The 19305-nt window shown below is 47.1% G+C and overlaps 2 protein-coding genes across 3 annotated transcripts; one reads left to right on the plus strand and one right to left on the minus strand.

Annotated features, from left to right (window-relative positions):
* Nucleotides 1-4061: 4061 nt before the first annotated feature.
* LOC123144217 (zinc finger A20 and AN1 domain-containing stress-associated protein 4) lies at nt 4062-5786 on the plus strand. Of its 2 annotated transcripts, none has more exons than XM_044563288.1 (2): nt 4062-4207; nt 4933-5786. In XM_044563288.1, the coding sequence occupies exon 2, from the start codon at nt 4950-4952 to the stop codon at nt 5475-5477; it is 528 nt and encodes a 175-aa protein (XP_044419223.1). In that variant the 5' UTR covers nt 4062-4207; nt 4933-4949; the 3' UTR covers nt 5478-5786. The 2 variants fall into 2 exon arrangements, with proteins under 2 accessions (XP_044419223.1, XP_044419222.1); XM_044563287.1 differs by having other exon boundaries at nt 4129-4213.
* Nucleotides 5787-6671: 885 nt separating this feature from the next.
* On the minus strand, nt 6672-11972 carry LOC123144216 (uncharacterized). Its single transcript, XM_044563286.1, has 12 exons — nt 10889-11972; nt 10591-10793; nt 10252-10449; nt 10078-10149; nt 9565-9660; nt 9003-9082; nt 8834-8909; nt 8547-8757; nt 8177-8370; nt 7996-8101; nt 7816-7905; nt 6672-7569 (listed from the first exon to the last, which is right to left on the minus strand). Exons 1-12 carry the CDS (start codon nt 11460-11462, stop codon nt 6839-6841), a joined length of 2631 nt encoding a protein of 876 aa, XP_044419221.1. The 5' UTR covers nt 11463-11972; the 3' UTR covers nt 6672-6838.
* Between the last annotated feature and the right edge of the window lie 7333 nt (nt 11973-19305).

A 19305-nucleotide genomic window follows, 5' to 3' on the forward strand; every position in this document is an offset into this window, starting at 1 on the left:
GCAACAAGTGTGTAGTTTCCTTGGTCTAGCAGGTTTCTATCGTCGCTTTGTGAAAGACTTTAGCACTATTGCCGCACAGTTGCATGCTTTGAGTAAGAAAAATGCAGCCTTTGTTTGGGGACCTTTGCAATCTACCGCATTTGATGAGCTCAAATCTTTGCTTACTCATGCTCCGATTCTTGCTTTGCCTAACTTTTGAGGTTCATTGTGATGCTAGTGGTAACGGAATTGGTGGAGTTTTGATGCAAGAAAAGCGAGCCATTGCATATTTTGGTGAAAAACTTTCCGGTTCCCAACTTAACTATCCCATCTATGACAAAGAATTGTATGCTTTAGTGTGTGTGTTGCATGTTTGGGAGCATTATCTTCGCCCACATGAGTTTGTCATACATACCGATCATGAGACACTTAAGTACCTTAAAGGCCAAACCAAGTTGAATAAACACCATGCTAAATTGAGTGAATTTATTGAATCTTTCCCCTATGTGATCAAGTACATTAAGGGCAAATAGAATGTTGTGGCGGATGCTCTTTCCCGCAAATGCATGTTAATTACTCAACTTGAATTGAATGTTGTTGGATTTGATCATATCAAAGATTTGTATGAGCACGATGTGACTTTTGCTACTCCTTTTGCTAAGTGTATGACGCATACATCTTGGGAACAATATTATATCAAAGATGGTTACCTAATGAGAGCTAACAAACTATGCATCCCCGAGTCTTCTCTTCGTTTGTTACTTTTGCAAGAGGCTCATGGAGGCGGACTCATGGGACATTTTGGACGCGACAAGACTTTTGCCACGCTCTCCAAGAACTACTTTTGGCCCAAGATGTTCCGCGATGTCTCACGCTTCACCAACCGGTGCTCTACATGCCGCAAAGCTAAGTCACATCTCAATCCCATGGTTTACATATGCCACTTCCTATTCCACATCAACCATGGGAAGATATTAGCATGGATGTTGTGCTTGGATTACCTAGGACTCAAAATGGCAAGGATTCCGTATTTGTTGTTGTGGACTGATTCTCTAAAATGGCTCATTTTATCCCATGCAATAAGATAGACGATGCTTCACATGTTGCAAATCTTTTTTGTAGGGAAATCTTGAGGTTACACGGAGTGCCAAAGACAATTGTGTCGGACCGATACGTCAAGTTCTTAAGCTACTTTTGGAAGACGTTATGCGCCAAGCTCGGAATCAAGCTACTCTTCTCCATGGCATATCACCCTCAAACCGATGGCCAAATGGAAGTTACCAACCGGACGCTCGCCACTCTCTTACGCGTGTTGATCAAGAAGAATATCAAGGAGTGGGAGGAGTGCTTACCCATCGCCGAGTATGCCTACAACCGCGCAACACACTCTACTACCGACAAGTCCCCCTTCGAGGTTGTCTACAACTTCAACCCTTTGTTGCCGTTGGACATCCTTCCTCTACCGCTACAAGAACGAGCGAACATGGACGCTAGCGCAAGAGCCACCTACCTCAAGAAGATGCATGAAGAAACAAGGTCCACGATCGAGCGTCAAGTGCACCGCCTCGCCTCCAAGCTCAACATCAACAAGTCACCGATGGTGTTCCAACCGGGTGATCTTGTATGGTTACATCTCCGCAAGGACCACTTCCCCAAGGAGCGCAAGTCCAAGCTACTTCCGAGAGCCGATGGACCATTCAAGGTGCTCGCATGCTACAACGACAACGCCTACAAGATGGACATTCCACGTGACAAGTAGAACGTAAGCGACATCTTCAACGTCAAAGACTTGGCCAAGTACCATGGTGATGAAGATCACGATCCACGAACGGATCTCTCCCAAAGGAGGGGGGAGATGATGCGGAGCACCACTCGACCATCCCCATGGACACGCCAACACCACCGCAAGCGCTAAGAGGACCAATGACGAGAGCTCGCGCACGTGCCATCGAAACCGAGGTTAACTCCTTCCTCTTCGAGCTCCATTCAAACTCACATGAGAATTGGGTCCTACCTCAAACGAAAGTGTTATGCATGCTTAGGTACCAAAGTGATGATCATGAAGAGGCTAGCACGAAGACCCAAGCACCTATGGACGAGGAGAAGGAAGAATGGAGCGAGAAGAATGAAGAAGGGGAGGTCCTGAACACTCCGGGTGTCCGACCACTTTGGCCCCGGGTGCCCGGCGCCAACCTGGCCTCGGCCCCTGCCAGCCTCGGGTGCCCGCAGCCCCCTGGGCGCTGCTCCCAGCCGACGCCGGGTGCCCGACCACCTGCCCAGCCGCCAGCTGCCGCCTGGGTGCCCGGGCCTTGGACCCTCGGGTGCCCGGCCGAACCCCTCCAGCCGCCTGGCGCCACCCCGGGTGCCCGGCCGAACCTGAGCGCATCCCTGTCCGGTCTGGGTGCCCGGACCCCTTCGAAAGTGCCTGCGTGCACTATGGGTTTTGACCCTTGTACCCTTCTCTTCCTCATGTTTCGTCCTTAGCCTTTAAGTACTCATCTCCTAGCTCATTTGAGGGGTTAGCAAAGTATTACATAGACAAAGAGAGAGCTCTGCTCATCTTCCTCCTCTTGGAGATCAAGCCCTCCTCTTGGAGAAGATCCTCTTGGATATCAAGACCTCACCTAGCGGGAAGAACTTTTACCCTAGTGCCTTTTTCCTTGAATTGTCCTTGTATACTTGTAGATCTCATGTATGCTACTCTAGTGAATGTGTTATTTGAGTTTGTTTGAGTGATTTCCTCCTTGTGTTCTTCCTTTTTCCCCCCTTCAAGTTTGAAAAGATCCCCTCTAGGGTTTCACCCTACACGTAACCTTCTTGAAGACGCCGCTTGGAGCTCACGGTTCGTCGTATGTGGCTTCATCTCTTTGCGGTGGCGTTTCACGGTCGACGACCCCGATAGTTTGTCGTGCTAGGGGGTGGTGTTGCTACGCTCAGCTCCTATATATATAAAGGAATGATCATCAACAACCCGATACAACCTCACGTCACCACAACACACGCACACACACCCAAGGCAAGATAATTAGGGGTGTGTGCATGTCAAAATTAGGAGGCGGGAGGTGATGCGGAGCACTATATATGTATATATATAGCGGGGTGAAAGCCTTTTTCGGTAATTATAATACTATCATGTGAACAGAAAATGCTGATAATGATGCAAAAGAGATAAAACAGTCCAATGGAACATGACAGTACCGGAAAATTTGGTACGCGAATATAAAAAAGAATAGTGCTTTTTCATGGATTAAGGGGTGTGTACATGTCAAAAATTTCACATACTAACAATAAGGTTAGATTCTTGACGTTGTTCGAGACATGGCACAAAGTTTGATCACATTTAGTTTAGACACAACACATTATTCAAGACGACAAAAATCGGTTCGTCAAAGATAAGAAGACATAAAGGTGATTACAATCCGTTGCCAGCTCAAAACATGTGTATTCGCCTTAACGGAAACAAAAGATGACACAAGGGATAACGGCTCCGTCGCCGGATGCCAACAAGGGTCCAGCTGAACGCCACTAGTAACCAACACACGACGCGATTCCGTGTAGCAATAAAACGTGTGGTTTTCATTCTAAGAAACCTAGTATTAACCGACACACGAGGCGATTCCGTGTAGGAACGATATTTATTCTCAAAATACCAGGAGCAGATTAATACCTTCCTGTTAGAATCAAATTCAGCTAGTATTAGTTGCTCTACTCACAACATGACCTTCATTCCTCTCACACGTACTATCAACCACGTATATATAGTAAGCAACAAAATGGATTCCGAATTCAAAAAGGAAACGCAACAAGCGACAGCACCGCCATCGGCGAGAGAAAGAGGGGAGTATCCATTCATTCATCCATTCACACCATAAAGATGAGAAAGCGACGCCGACGCGATCCTTCTTCTTCCCCAGCAAGAAAGAAAAGCCCCACTTTCGAAGCCGGCCGTCTCCCGAGGACCCATCCGCGAAACCGCGCCAAAACGCAATCCCAGCCGCCCACCTGCCAACCCCGCCCAGATCCGAAGGCCCGCGCGGGCGGAGTCCCAGCGGCCGGGAGGGGCAAACCGGTACTTTCCCACCGGTGGCTCCGCCCACCCCCCCTTTATCTCCCCCTCCCCCACCTCCCGGTCCTCGTCCCTGGTGACGCCCCCAATCGAGCCGAGCTCCTCGCGATTCCCAATCCCCGCACGCCTCCTCCTCCGGCCCCGCCGCCGCCTCGCCACAGGGTTAGGGTTCGCTCGCCCCCTCCTCCCCCCTCCGTCCCTCTCCCCCCTCCGTCCCTCTCCCCCCTCGGCCGGTTTGATCTGTTCCGTTCGGCGCTTGATTCGGCGTCCCGTTCATCGATCCGCGTGGGTTTTGTTCTCCAGGAAGGAGTTTTTGGGTCGCTGCTCCGCCCTGTGCGGGGATCGACGGAAGGGGGTCGTGTTCTGTGATGTTCACGGCGCCGTTCGGTGGTTGGTCCGGTTCGGGTAGAAGTCTTTGCGTGTTGTTTTCCCCTTTTCTGTTCTTTTTGTGCGGAAATGATTAGATTTACCTTTTTTCAAATTAAAGTCGTCTGGATTAGCTGAATCATGCGGCATGGTTGGCGCACGTTGTGTTCGATTTACCACCGCTCGGGAGAAAATTTCAGTTTTCGAGATTTGAATTCGGTGCCCTGTTCCTCGTCTGGACCGTCGGTGAAATGGAAGTAATAAGTGGCTCTGATTGGTAGCGGTGGTTGGGGAGAAGTCGCTTTTGACATGTTGATTTCCTAGAAATCAGGATCTTGTTTCCGAAAGCGGTGAGCACCTCCCCGCAACGACGATTGTTTGTGCCTGGAAGTTACAATTCGTATTATAGTACGTTTAGGATTCTTGTTGGGTGGCTCGATTTGGTCGCTTGCTCTTGGAAGATTGCAATTGTTTCTTCCTCTTTCGATGCTGATGTTTACCGTTGTCTGTTCTGCGTGCAGCTTTACAGTTATTCAAGATGGAACACAAGGAGGCGGGTTGCCAGCAGCCGGAGGGCCCAATCCTATGTGTTAATAACTGTGGCTTCTTTGGCAGCGCCGCGACCATGAACATGTGCTCCAAGTGCCACAAGGAGATGGTCATGAAGGAGGAGCAGGCCAAGCTGGCTGCCTCCTCCTTCGATAGCATCGTCAACGGTGGCGATGGTGGGAAAGCACCTGTTGTTGCGGCTGTGGCCGCGAGCGCAGAGGTGGCGGTTGCTCAAGTTGACGTGAAGGCGCTTGTTGTGCAGCCTGCTGCTGATGTTGCAGGCACCAGCGAAGCTGTTGCCGTGAGCCCCAAGAGGAAGGAGGGGCCGAATCGGTGCTCAACTTGCAGGAAGAGGGTTGGGCTGACGGGATTCAACTGCCGATGCGGTAACATGTACTGTTCACTGCATCGCTATTCCGACAAGCATGACTGCCAGTTCGACTACCGGACTGCAGCTAGGGATGCCATCGCCAAGGCCAACCCGGTGGTGAAGGCAGAGAAGCTCGACAAGATTTAGGTGTCCTACAGGGAAGAAATGGTTGCAATCTGCCAAGGTTCATCATCCGTCTTTGCTGTGCCATCCTTGCACCTCCCTTTCTTGTTGGCTGCCGCATTTCCTAAATTGTACGGCATCGTGATGCACACTGCGTCGTGGCGGCTGCAAGAACTCAATCCTCAGTATTGTGGTTTGCGTGTTGTGTAACTTTATTCATGGTGGTTTTTTCGGTCAGTATTGTGGCTTCTCATTTTAGCTAGCTCTGTTATGTACTATTGTCCCATGTGTGTTAAATTCTGATCAGTAATAGTAGCCAGCAATGGTTCATCATATTGCGTGTGGGTTCATTTTCCATGTTTGAGTATGTCCAAGTCAATTATGTTTATGGTTGTATAGTTTGTGTTCTCATTGTTGTTAGTTTGGAAAATTGTACTTGGTTAGCTCTCCGCTCTCAAATATACATCCAAATCAAAGAGCAACGAGAAACATGGTTATGGTTCTCAAGTTTTAGTTTGAAAACATGCTGAGAGCAATGGCGTACATGGTTACAGTTCTTATATGTCATTGCTCTAATCTGATGATATGTGGATTATGATGAAGTAATCCAGGGTGAAAAGAATGGAGTCCTTGTGGTTGATCACCAGTTGAAAAACTAGCCTTAGAAAAGCTGAAGTTTAAATCAGGATTCAGTGTATGATTGCGAATGCGGATTTTATTCATTTCGCTTGCGCATTCTGATCCAATGGGAACAATTACAACACATGGGTTGAAATCTGTATGAGCTGTTTTGGCATATTGTCTCTTGGAAAGAAGCCAATTGGTTGTGCCAAACTATCCTTTCCAGGAGATAGAGTTTTCTTTTGCTTGATTTGTGGTCAGGCCCCTAGACATGATGTGCACATTGATCAACTCTTTTGCCGGGTGTTGAGCAGCGATGTGTTAAACAAATGCAGGCACTGATTCCTCCTGCATTTGTTTATGAGAGTGGATAGGATCCCAGGCTTTGCCCTCCTCCCAGTAGCTGGAGATGTATTTTAATTCGGAAGATTTGGTGCTGCTACTTGCCCTGATTACTTATCTGTTACCAGGATAAACAGCAGCATATATGCTGAAGGATGCAGTTAACCTTTTAGCAGCATTTTTCAACATATATGCACATCGTGGTTTGTTCGTCTGAAAACAATAAAATTCACACAACCAGAAGTAACTTGCTCATCAAAGAAACGACACTATCGTATTTAGTTGTAACTTCACAGTATTCCAGAAGAAACAAACTCATTTCCTCTTCTATTGCCTGTTGTAAACTACAGTATACATGAGAAGAAAGAGGGCGTGTATTATTCTGGTTTTGTTTGTACCAAGGCGCAAGTGATCTTGCAGCGTCAGGCCGCAAGGTTGAAGTAAACCGTGTAGAATTCGTCCCTCAGGCTGTAAAACGGCTCCAGGAGGAAGTTCCTCTTTACCCCCTTGGCGACGAAGCTTACTGGGTGGTACTGCCTCAGCGGAGCGGCCTGTGCAAAGCTTGCCGCCTGCTCGAGTATCCCGCCGATGCTCTGGACAGAACTCTTGCAGCTAACCTGGATCTTTGCCCCGGCAGAGTAATCTGCCCCAGACACCAAGAAGCACCCTGGTTTGGTTCCGAGCTCGAGCGAAACCGAGTTTGGCTTCCCGTCGAGCCCGGGTACTATGTTGAAGAAGGAACCGGCGCTCTTTTGTGCGGACAAGGTGAGGTTGTTGGTGATCACCGTTCCTGGCATGTCGAATGGCTCGATCTGCACAGAGGTGTCTTTCAGGGTTGCACCGTAGGTGCCATGCAGCATTGCTGCGTCCTGAGGATGCACCCTGAATGTCGCGTGGACGGCAGTGTCTGTGCCATCGACTGCAGGCCGTTCTTGCATTGTCAGAGAGCCGTTTGAGCTTGACAGGACGAATGTCCTCCCACTTGATTCTTGTGTGAAGGTCATCAGCTGTGAATTGTGCGATGAAGGTACTGCAGTGATCCAGTCTGAAACATCACTGCCGGTTTTTGCATCCCAATCACCGGAGGAGAGACCCGCAAGAACGAATGGCCCGAATAGAATTGCTTGAAGAGATGCATACTCCGGCTGGTCATCTGAGGCATAGTTATGAACTAATAGCTTAGTTGAGAATCTAGCTAGAATAACAGTATTTAGCATTAGGAAGGGCAGCAAAAAATCATGTCCACTATTAACTAGCTTATTTTTAATTTAATCATGTCTGGCATCACAAATTATTGTGTCTGAATTGTGAACACAACAAATTAACTATGTGCTACTTCAAGCTTAGATATATCAATGCATATATTTCGGCGGCAGCTGAAATTTCCAAAATTGTTTACCTTTGATTGCTTCGGTCCTTAGGGCAATTGGGAATTGCAGTGATAAGTGATCATTTGAGTTCCACTGTTTGGTGACTGAGAGTAAAGAGCCTGCCCACACAATAAGATCAGATAAAACACTTGCTTCCCCAAAATTAACGGCTGTAGTTGAAATGGTACCATACATTCAAACGATTATACCTGGAGTTACTGATCCCAAATCTTTGTCATTTAAAATTGCTTTTGCGCCACTGGCAGATGTCCATGTTGGTATTCTCACATTCAATGTAGCAGACTGACCATTTGTCTGCGCAAAAATAAGGAGGCTAACTTCGCATGCTCTGATATGAATTTCATGCCAAAAAAACTCAAGAAGAATTACCTTCCCGGAAACGGAGAGTGAAACTCGAAAGTTCATATCCGAGGAGCTGAGGGGCTCGAGTTGTTGGGTAACAGTAACCCCAGCTGTTTTCCAGTTAAAAGTGCTTGGTATGTACTGAATGATGCTGAGTGCTGGTGTGTCTCCTTTCTCCTCAAAGTAAATAGAATCGCCAAGTTTCGAAAAGGATTCTATCCCTGCAAATGCAAAGGCAGAACATTCACAATGACTTTCTAATTTAGAACTACAACCTTCACAACTTAGAGTAGAAAGCAAGAATTGCTAGGAAAATGCTGCAGTTGCTTGATTTTAATATGAAGGCAGCAATGCCATATACAGTAGTAAACAGTACTCAGCAGGCTTAAAAAATTACCTGTTCCATAACAGCACCAGAACGAATCATACTTGGTTCCCCAACCATGATAGCTTATTGCTTTAGACCGTCCAGGTGCCTGGGGTAGCATGTAAATCATCACTCCGGGATCCGTCCCTCTCTGGATGCTTAACACACCATTTATCAGTGCCCTTTCATAATAGTCCGCATATGCTATTTCCTTTGTCCATCTGAATAAGTTGCGGGAAACCTGCATACCGCTTGCATTTGACACGATTCTGGAGGAGAAAATAAATGTTTCAGAGAATGGTTTCATAATTGTATACCTTGAGCATATTGTAGGTAGTGCAAGATTCCGCGTTTTCAGTACTCAGAGTCGCAGCTAAACGCTTTGGATCGGCCCTGAAAAGAGATTGAGGGTATAAGCTTCCACCCGAAAGGTAACTATGGCCATTCATTATCGATATTAGGCATCCAGAGTTATATATATGTTACCAGAATTCGCCGGCAGATGTCCCACCAGTTGCATAGCTATGAGAAGAATTTATCATGTCCATAAAGGATGTTGCAATTTGCTGTTTCAGGAATTACGATTACGGTCAGCTTTGATGCAGCTTCACTTGCAGGGAGTCAAAATGAGAAAAGAAGGAAGTGACACAACTTCAGTAAAATACCAATCACAATCTTCAGCATGAGGAGGTCAGAGGAAAAACTGAAGTAAACAAAGCAGCATAACTCCCACAAAATGAGCACCCTAGTTTAGCATTCCTTTCTCCGCACCAAAAATGATACCAAGAAAACACAGTTTTTGCATTAAGTGTCTTCTTTGCCCCAGACAAAGCTATACCAACTTCCAAATATCTTTGGATGTTTACCAATATTGCTGAAAAGCCTAGACTAGAAGTGAAATACTAATGCCAATGCTTTCTGTTTGGAAGAGTAGCCAATATGGTAATCTGAACTGCTAACTTTTATGCTTACACTCATATCCCCTCATATAATTTTCCCCATCAATGAGTGAGTAGTTCAACTCTCCAGAAAGCATGATTTGCTTTACCTTGTAAAGAGCATCACCGGTGACTTCATATCTCATTTGGGCACCAACGACAACTGGAATATGCGTATTGGAATGGAAGCCTGAAATACTGTCAGCCTGAAAAGGAAACACCATAAAGTAATTACTCCCAAGGAACTCCTGCAATAGGAATGCTGTTCTTGTAGGTATGCATTGTAAAGCTGTGAGTTTAATAATTGTGCATATTACAATGCACATTCAATTGTAGTAGTGACATAGTTTATATTGTATTTGGTACTCCCTCCGTCCCAAAATTCTTGTCTTAGATTTGTCTAGATACGGATGTAGTACATCCGTATCTAGACAAATCTAAGACAAGAATTTTGGGACGGAGGGAGTATATAGAAACGAATAAATTAAACTGAACACAAATTCATAAAATTACGACATAGTAGTACAAGAGGTCTCATTCACTGGATTATAATGACTATCATGCATTACGTGATGATGCTGAATCATCATAGGAGTCAGGGCTAGGGAATCAAGTGAGTAGACCTGAACTGCAAGCAGACCGAGAAAGCACGGTTTGTCAAAGAGGTGGGCCAGTGTCAAATGCTTCAGATCATCCTGTCCAAGTTAGAGAAATAAGCAACTCTGAACTCCACTCAAAACATACTTTTAAAATAGGTAGTAAAGCAGATGACAAACTACACATAATCAGTGAATCACCGTTATTGTGTAGAGCTGGTATAGCACATCATTCATGCCCCCAGTCTCCTCATTGAGCGATGCCCAGTGCCTCTCGATGCTGTATTTCTGAATGACATTCTTCACCCGGTCACTGAAGTAGTTAGCCATCCCCACAACCATCTCAAGGGCCTTGGAGTTTCCAGCCACTGTATACTGATCGAGAAGCCCTTGCATAATCTACAGACCAAAAAATCGCAGACGCAGCAAGACAATTTATTATAGAATCACGCAGAACACAGGACACGGATCACGGAATCCAGATCACAGCTCAACACAATGATCCACATGTTGTTCAAGGAGGAGTAAAAGATTGTATACCTTGTGGATTGTGTAGTAAGGAGCCCAAACAGTAGTGAGGGCTTCAGCGCGGTCGAAGAACTCTGATGGGAAGGCTGACAGGTACCCTGTGCCCATCTTCTTCTGGCAGTCGTTTAGCACATCGACGACGGACGACATCTTGGCACGGAGGGTGTCATTGTGCGTGCTCGCCCACATCTTGGCTGTGGCGCTCAGGTAGTGCCCTGCAATGCAGAGAAGAGCGTCAGGCCAACAAAAGTTCAGTTGAGATGAGCAACTGGTATGTGTGAATAAGCAGGGCAAGATTGTGGCGGCGCACCGACGAAGTGTCCCCGGAGCTCGACGTTGGGCCCCTCCCACCCGCCGTAGGGCGTCCCGGTCGCCGTGAGGCCGGCCTGCGTGCGGAAGCTCCAGACGAGGCGGTCGGCGTCCAGGAGGAGCAGGTACTCCAGGTTGGTCTGCTGGGCCTGCCAGTACACGGTCCCCGGCTGGAGCCGCACGTCGTGCAGCGACGCCTCCGAGAGGAACGGGTCCGCGGGGCCGTCCACGGCGGCGGCGCCGCCCCGGAGCTTGCGATAGAGCATCAGCCAGTCGAACGCCTCGCGCGGCGGGGTGCTGCCGCCGCCGCCGCCGCCTAGGGACCTCCGCGGCATGAGCTCCATCCAGGCGGACTCGTCGGTCGGGGTGAGGTGCTGCTCGTGGCCGTGCCCGTGACCGTGGCCACGGGCGGCGAGCCCGGCAGGCAGCCGCAGCTGCGCCGCGGCGCGCTCCGCGTGGGTCGCCACCGAATCCGACGACGGGAACGTGTTCGTGCAGACCTTCGCCGCGGCGGCGGTCAAGAGCACCGCCACGACCCCCAACGCCGCCGCCGCCGCCGCCACGCCTCGCGCCATTCCCCTCCCCCCTAAGAATTCACTCACCAGTCACTCCTTAGCCGTCAACGCTCGACTGCCACCGCCCGGCTGCATAATATAGGGGAAGGAGAGCCTCCAAGAATCCCCAGACCTTCAATTATAGCCGGAGCAAGGCGAGAGGGTTAAGCAACAGGCTTACAAGCGACGGCGACAACGCACTCCGAGAGCTCGGAGACCACAGAAGGTGGGCTGAGTGGTGATTTTGGCCGGCGAAGAACAGGAAGGGGGGATTCTTTTCTGAGAAAAATCGGGGCTCTTTTTTGGTTTGCTGCGGTGCGTGCGCGGGGACGGATCGGCGCGGAGGAGACGCAAGAAACGCGCGTGGAGGGGAGGCAATCTTGCACCCAAAGGGCCGCAACCATGGACGGGAATGGACCGGGTGAGTGGTGACGGCAGCGTCGCTTGCTTACACGTCGGAGCGTTCGTTGGAAAACGATGTGATCTAGGAGTAGTGCCACCGTCTGGATCAGCAACGGCGGCAGTTGGCGGCTTGGCGCGTCCATGTGTACCTCAGCAGCGTCGCGGATCGATCGCGGTACAAGACGGACGCACGCCGCGCCAGGAATCGTCATCTATTTCTGTTCTTGGATTTCCAGGCTGAGCCCAGACCAGAGTGGCAGGCAGGCACACGCAAGGAGGAACTCCACTGCCACTGCCGTTTACCATTATAGATGCAGGAGAGCGTGTAGAACACAGCTATTTGAGCATCTTTGTTTATGACCTCAGCTCGCCGGAACTAGCTCGTATGGTTGCAGTTAGGATCGATCGGCACACGATGCAACTGGGACCGCATCCACACCGCGATTTCCGTTCTCGAATTTCCAACCGACCAGGCATGAACCAAACTTCGGTTTGGAATGGACCTTAAGGGCATTTTTAGCCCATCCCCGTAATTTAATGGGCCTGTCTATATCACATTTAGATGTGAGATAATACCTCACATCTAACATGATATTATCCTACATCAGCAGATAAATAAAGGACGTCGATAACTCCCGACCGTTCGATCTGCGAGCATCCCAGACTGAACGTTTTGTTCGGGACGGGAGGGAGCATGGACCGAACAACAACTCGTTCGGGAGGAGATCGCCCTAGCGCGAACGCCCCACCCATCGGGCCCTTCAGGCCTTTTCCTACGAAAAGCAAAACAAAAAAATAAATAAAGCCCATATTAAGTTATGACTAGTTTTTTTTAGGCAAAGTCATGACTAGTAAAAGGCCCAGTTTTTCTGTGCACAACAAAATTGCCGTGGACTTTTGCAATTCTATGAAAAAAATTACCATGTTCAAGTTTATATTTTAAAAAATGGCTCAAAAAAAAGGAAGAAGTCATGGCAATCTGCATCTCAACAGTACGAAAAATTGCCATCAGTATGATGTTTATAAAAAAAATGAAAAGTTGCCATGAAGTGATATGGTGAAAGAAGTTCTCTCCAGACACATAGAAAATTTTCGGAAAAAGAATGGAGAAAACATCTTAAGTTGTGATGATATCGTACATGTAATCCCCATGGCAAAACAAATTTCAAAGGATCAAAACGTTTTGCCATGGCAAAAAGAAATTTGAAAGAACAAACTCATCGTGTTCTGAATCTAATTTGTAATGGCCATGACAAACATTCTTCGGATGGACATGGCAAAAAGACAAGACTAACCATGGCAAAAAATGCATTTAGTTGCCATGGAAAAAAACTTCTATCAACAATACTGATTTTAGTTGCCATGGCAAGTTTGCCATGTTTTTTAACATCTTAGGTTGCCATGTTTTTGAATATCTTTATTTGCCATAGCAAGTTTGCCATTTTTTTGAACATCTTAGTTAAAGAAAGTTTGCATGTTTGCCATGTTTTTGTACAAACTTAATTAAAAAAGAATTTTGCCATGTTTTTGCACATCTTAAATTTGCCATGGCAAGTTTACGAATGTTTTAACATCTACAACGTTGGCATTTTTCTGAACATCTTTAGTTGCCATGGCAAGTTTGCATGTTTGTGAACATGTTAATTAAAAGAAGTTTGCCATGTTTTTGGACAAAACTTAATTAAAAGAAATTACCATGTTTTTCAACATATTAAAGTTTGCCATGTTTTTGAACATTTTAAAATGCAATGGCAAATTTGCCATATTTTTTAACATCTTATGTTGCCATGGCAAAGATTGCCATGTTTTGAACATCTATAACTTTGCCATAGCAAGTTTGCATGTTTTTGAACATGTTAACTAAAGAAGTTTGCCATGGCATAAAATGGAGTTAAATTTGTCATAGCAAAAATGGTTTAATTTTTGCCATGGCAAAAATGTAGTACTTTTGCCATGGAAAATAAATTAAAAAATACCATGGCTACACAAATATATTTAAGATGCTACATAGTAAAACTTGCCATGTTCTACAAATGTAAATTTGCCATAATATTTAAATTAATTTTCCATGCTCTTTACAATAAATTTGCCATGGCAACTAAAAATAAAATTTCCAATGGCAACTAAAACTAAAATTTGCCATGTGAAAAATAAAAGTATTTTTTCCATGGCAAAAAATGAAGTTAAATTTGCCATGACAAAAATGGAGTAAAAAATTGCCATGGCAAAAAATGGAGTAATTTTTCCATGGAAAATAAATTAAAAAACTGCCATGGCTATGCAAGTATACTTGCCGGGCTACATAGTTAAATTTGCCATGTTCTGGAAATGTAAATTTGCCATCATATTTAAAACAAAATTTCCATGCTCTTTACAATAAATTTGACATGGAAATTTAACAAAAAAAATTGCCATGGAAACTTAAACTAAAATTTGCCGTGTGGATAAAGGTATTTTTTCCATGGCAAAAAATGGAGTAAAATTTGCCAAACAAGGGCGCGACAGAAGTTGTGGATGTACTTAACATTCAGAAAAATTGCCATCGTGATTTACTAAATATTCTTTTGCCATGTTTAAATAATTAAATTTACCATGCATCATAAACTTAATTTCCCATGGTCATTTACTAAAAATTGCCATTGTCCTGGCTAAAAAAATGTTGCCAAGCGAAATACATGAAACTAAAAAAATGCCATGATGTACGAACTAAAATTGCCATGATCAATTTCTAAACTTACCAAGATCAAATGAAAAAAAAGTTGCCATGGTTACTTAATGAGAAATTAAAACTTGCCATGATCTTTGAACAAAATTTGCCATGGTCAAATGAAAATAGAGTTGCCATGGTTAAATTTAGAAATTCGCCATGATTCCTGAACTAAAATTTCCATTTTTATTTGCCGAAAAAATTGCCTTCGTCTTGGCAATAGAAGTTAATTCGCCATGTCAAATAAATTTTTTAAATTGGCATGGCAATAAAAAATGTTTGCCCATAGTATGCTCGATCAATGATTGTAGACTGTTTCTTCTTCAATTGCATGGCCATATGTACTGAACCAATCAACCAAAAATGCATGCATGGACTCGATGGATCACTCCGACAGTAAATGAACATGACATTACTGAACCAAAATAGAGATTGTCTGAAACGATCAATTAGATTTGATTGAATCAACATGAAAGCAAGTGCAAAAACACAATTAAAACAAAAGCATGGCAAATACTGAAACAACATCGGTGGAATGGATTGATTAATCAGACTTGCAGCTTCAACAAATTTCGTAGCAATGAGATGGACAGATGCATCTTGTACCTCGAGCAAGCCTGAAATGGAGGGGTCGATGACTGACGACGCCGTTGATACACTCGTAGCAGAAGCGGGAGCGACTGCCACTGCCACTCGACGTCCTCCATAGCCGCCGGCTCTCCTCAGCGACCGTGTGCGACGACGGGAGCACCCAGCACTTTCCTCACCTCTATTGATTATCTTCTAAAAATCCAGCAATCAGCAGGACGGCAACTCGTCTCGGGAAAACTCACATTAGTTAGTAGAAGAACTGGAACGGGAGAGGCGTGGGCACGATTCATACCTCAGAAAGGAGCTGCACAATTTGTAGAACGCGCGGCGAGATGTAAGCCTGTAGAACACACTCCACTTCTCTAGAACGGGTGCCGTGCCTACCCCTTCTCCACGCCGGCGGCACGGTGGCCGGTACCTCGTCCTTGCGGCAACGCGGTGGCTTGCATCTCCTCCCGGCGGCGCGGTAGCCGCCACGCCATGCCTGTAGCTTTGAGGAGCTTGGCGCTCATGGCCGTCGCGGGGAACGAGGCGGCTGGCTCCCGCATGGAAGCCGAAGGCGCATCTGTTGGGGAACGTAGCAGAAATTCAAAATTTTCTACGCATCACCAAGATCAATCTATGGAGTAATCTAGCATCGAGGGGAAGGGGAGTGCATCTACATACCATTGTAGATCGCGATGCGGAAGCGTTGCAAGAACGCGGATGAAGGAGTCGTACTCGTAGCGATTCAGATCGCGGTTGATTCCTATCTAAGCGCCGAACCACGGCGCCTCTGCGTTCAACACACGTGCAGCCCGGTGACGTCTCCCACGCCTTGATCCAGCAAGGAGAGAGGGAGAGGTCGGGGAAGACTCCGTCCAGCAGCAGCACAACGGCATGGTGGTGATGGAGGAGCGTGGTACTCCATCAGGGCTTCGCCAAGCACTGCGAGAGACGAGGAGGGAGAGGGGTAGGGCTGCGCCAAAGAGAGAGATGTTCTCGTGTCTATGGCAGCTCCAAAACCCCCACTATATATAGGGGAGGGGGAGGGGTTGCGCCCCCATCTAGGGTTCCCCCCCAAGGGGTGCGGCCAGCCCTAGATGGGACTTGGGGGGCGGCCAAAGGGGGGGAGAGGGGGGGCGCCCCACTAGATGGGCCTTAGGCCCATCTGAGACTAGGGTTTCCCCCTTCCCCCCCCTTCCTGCGCCCTGGGCCCCTTGTGGGAGGCGCACCAGCCCACCTAGGGGCTGGTCCCTTCCCACACTTGGCCCACGCAGCCCTCTGGGGCTGGTGGCCCCACTTGGTGGACCCCCGGGACCCTCCCGGTGGTCCCGGTACGTTACCGATAGCACCCGAAACTTTTCCGGTGACCAAAACAGGACTTCCCATATATAAATCTTTACCTCCGGACCATTCCGGAACTCCTCGTGACGTCCGGGATCTCATCCGGGACTCCGAACAACATTTGGTAACCACGTATATCTATTCCCTATAACCCTAGCGTCATCGAACCTTAAGTGTGTAGACCCTACGGGTTCGGGAACCATGCAGACATGACCGAGACGTTCTCCGGCCAATAACCAACAGCGGGATCTGGATACCCATGTTGGCTCCCACATGTTCCACGATGATCTCATCGGATGAACCACGATGTCGGGGATTCAATCAATCCCGTATACAATTCCCTTTGTCAATCGGTATGTTACTTGCCCGGGATTCGATCGTCAGTATCCCGATACCTTGTTCAATCTCGTTACCGGCAAGTCTCTTTACTCGTTCCGTAACACATCATCCCGTGATCAACTCCTTGGTCACATTGTGCACATTATGATGATGTCCTACCGAGTGGGCCCAGAGATACCTCTCCGTTTACACGGAGTGACAAATCCCAGGCTCGATTCGTGCCAACCCAACAGACACTTTCGGAGATACCTGTAGCGCACCTTTATAGCCACCCAGTTACGTTGTGACGTTTGGTACACCCAAAGCATTCCTACGGTATCCGGGAGTTGCACAATCTCATGGTCTAAGGAAATGACACTTGACATTAGAAAAGCTCTGAGCAAACGAACTACACGATCTTGTGCTAGGCTTAGGATTGGGTCTTGTCCATCACATCATTCTTCTAATGATGTGATCCCGTTATCAACGGCATCCAATGTCCATGGTCAGGAAACCGTAACCATCTATTGATCAACGAGCTAGTCAACTAGAGGCTTACTAGGGACATGGTGTTGTCCATGTATCCACACATGTGTCTGAGTTTCCTATCAATACAATTTTAGCATGGATAATAAACGATTATCATGAACAAGGAAATATAATAATAACCAATTTATTATTGCCTCTAGGGCATATTTCTAACAGCATCAGGGTGGTCCACGTGCCTCGCCGGATCTGCCCTCCCCCTGCGTCGCCCACCGCCTCTCCCCCCATCTCCCTCTCGCCGCTCCTCTCTGCCCGCACCAAACACCAACTTCGACGGCATCGGCGGCGCACGAGGTGGATAGGTAGTGGCCGCACCTCCTCATCGCCCAGCCGCCGCCGGAACTTGCCATGCTCCTCCCCGAGGCCGCCGCGGGACCTGCAGGGCTCCTCTCCGCGCGCCTGCCGCAGGCTTGCCATGCTCCCCACGCGGGGGCGTCGAGGGAACTGCGTGCCTCCTCGTCTCGCGGTAGCCGTCGATGCGCGCGGCGGAGGCGGTGGTCGGGGCGGGAGGTGATCTGCGGTCGATGTTGGCGATGGCGGCGAGAATGCGCAGCAGAGTGAGCAGAGGTGTGGTTGGGGAAAGGATAAGAGAGAGAGACAGACTGAGGCGTTCGGGGTCAGTAGTATCGGGCCCGAACGAGTTTTTTGCGTGACCTGGCAACCCAGCCGATTTAAGATTCGTACTGTAGATCTGACGGCGCAGGAGGCGTTCGGTCGGAAACATAAAAATGCAGGGCGTTCGGGAGTTATCGATTCCGTAAATAAAAGTGCCACAGTTGTATTGGTTGTTTGTTTTTCTTGTTTTCTCATTGTATTTTTGTTTGTCGTCCACGACCGAAAAAACCACAATAAAAGAATGTGCCACGAGAGCAAGGTTCGAACTGCAGACCCCTTGTTGGTGCACGCATGCACAAACCGGACTAGAGTAAAATTGATTTTCTGCACTGCTAGGCTGCGCCGAGTCGCTGATGCATAGTGCGATCTGATTCGCTGTGCTACAGTACAATCTACAGTGACGCGTGGTGTGCTATAGGATTTTGTGTCAGCGATGTACTACTATATTGACTCGTCTATAATACTCCCTCCGTAAATTAATATAAGAGCATTTAGATCACTATTTTAGTAATCTAAATGCTCTTATATTAGTTTACAGAGAGAGTATTTAAATAGTTCATCCCACTAACTTATTTCTCTTGACATGCAGCCTATTCACCTCATCAACCTATCCACCTCAGCTATTCTGCCATGTCATCGCCTCTCTACAGCATTCCTCTAAAAAAAGTGGCCTTTTTCCTATGATTTGTTTTTCTGTGTGTTCAGTTTTCTATTATTAGCAAACTGGCAGCCCATAAGTCTGGCGTACATGGCAGCCTCTCTGTTTTCAATCGTTTTGTTTTCTGCCACTAGCGAACTCGCAATTAAGGCAGCCCATCATAATTCCATCAGAAACGATTGGATCGGAACTGATCTAGGCGATCAACAAAAAATGAGTCGTCCTCTCCCCTTCCATGCATCTTCTTTTGCCCTCCCTATAAATTAGCTTGAACTCCACATGATCGCAACACTGCTTCTCCTTGCGATACATACAGTGGTCATCGCCTCCATTTTCTGTAACAGACGAGCCACTCTGAAAGACCAGATGCATCGCATCATCCACCTCCCGGGCTCCCACCGCATTTTCTCTAACTAGTAAGCGTGCACGTGCAATGCACGTATTATCATGTGATACAAAAAATATTACTTGGTCTAAAAACTGAGTGAACATATTTGTCATCAATCATGAGTAAACCGACAATTTTTGAGGGAAAATTTCAAAGAAGTATGTCATGATTCTCTTAACCAAATCCCTTTCGAATCCTTGCCAACAATGATTGACAAGTGGTATAGACATATCTTATTGTGATTAATTAACAAGTCATGCGAATATAAATTTTACATTGATATTATGATTTTTTTTTTAAATAGAAGAAGGCA

The sequence above is a fragment of the Triticum aestivum genome, chromosome 6D, assembly GCF_018294505.1.
Source record: "Triticum aestivum cultivar Chinese Spring chromosome 6D, IWGSC CS RefSeq v2.1, whole genome shotgun sequence".
Classification (NCBI taxonomy): domain Eukaryota; kingdom Viridiplantae; phylum Streptophyta; class Magnoliopsida; order Poales; family Poaceae; genus Triticum; species Triticum aestivum.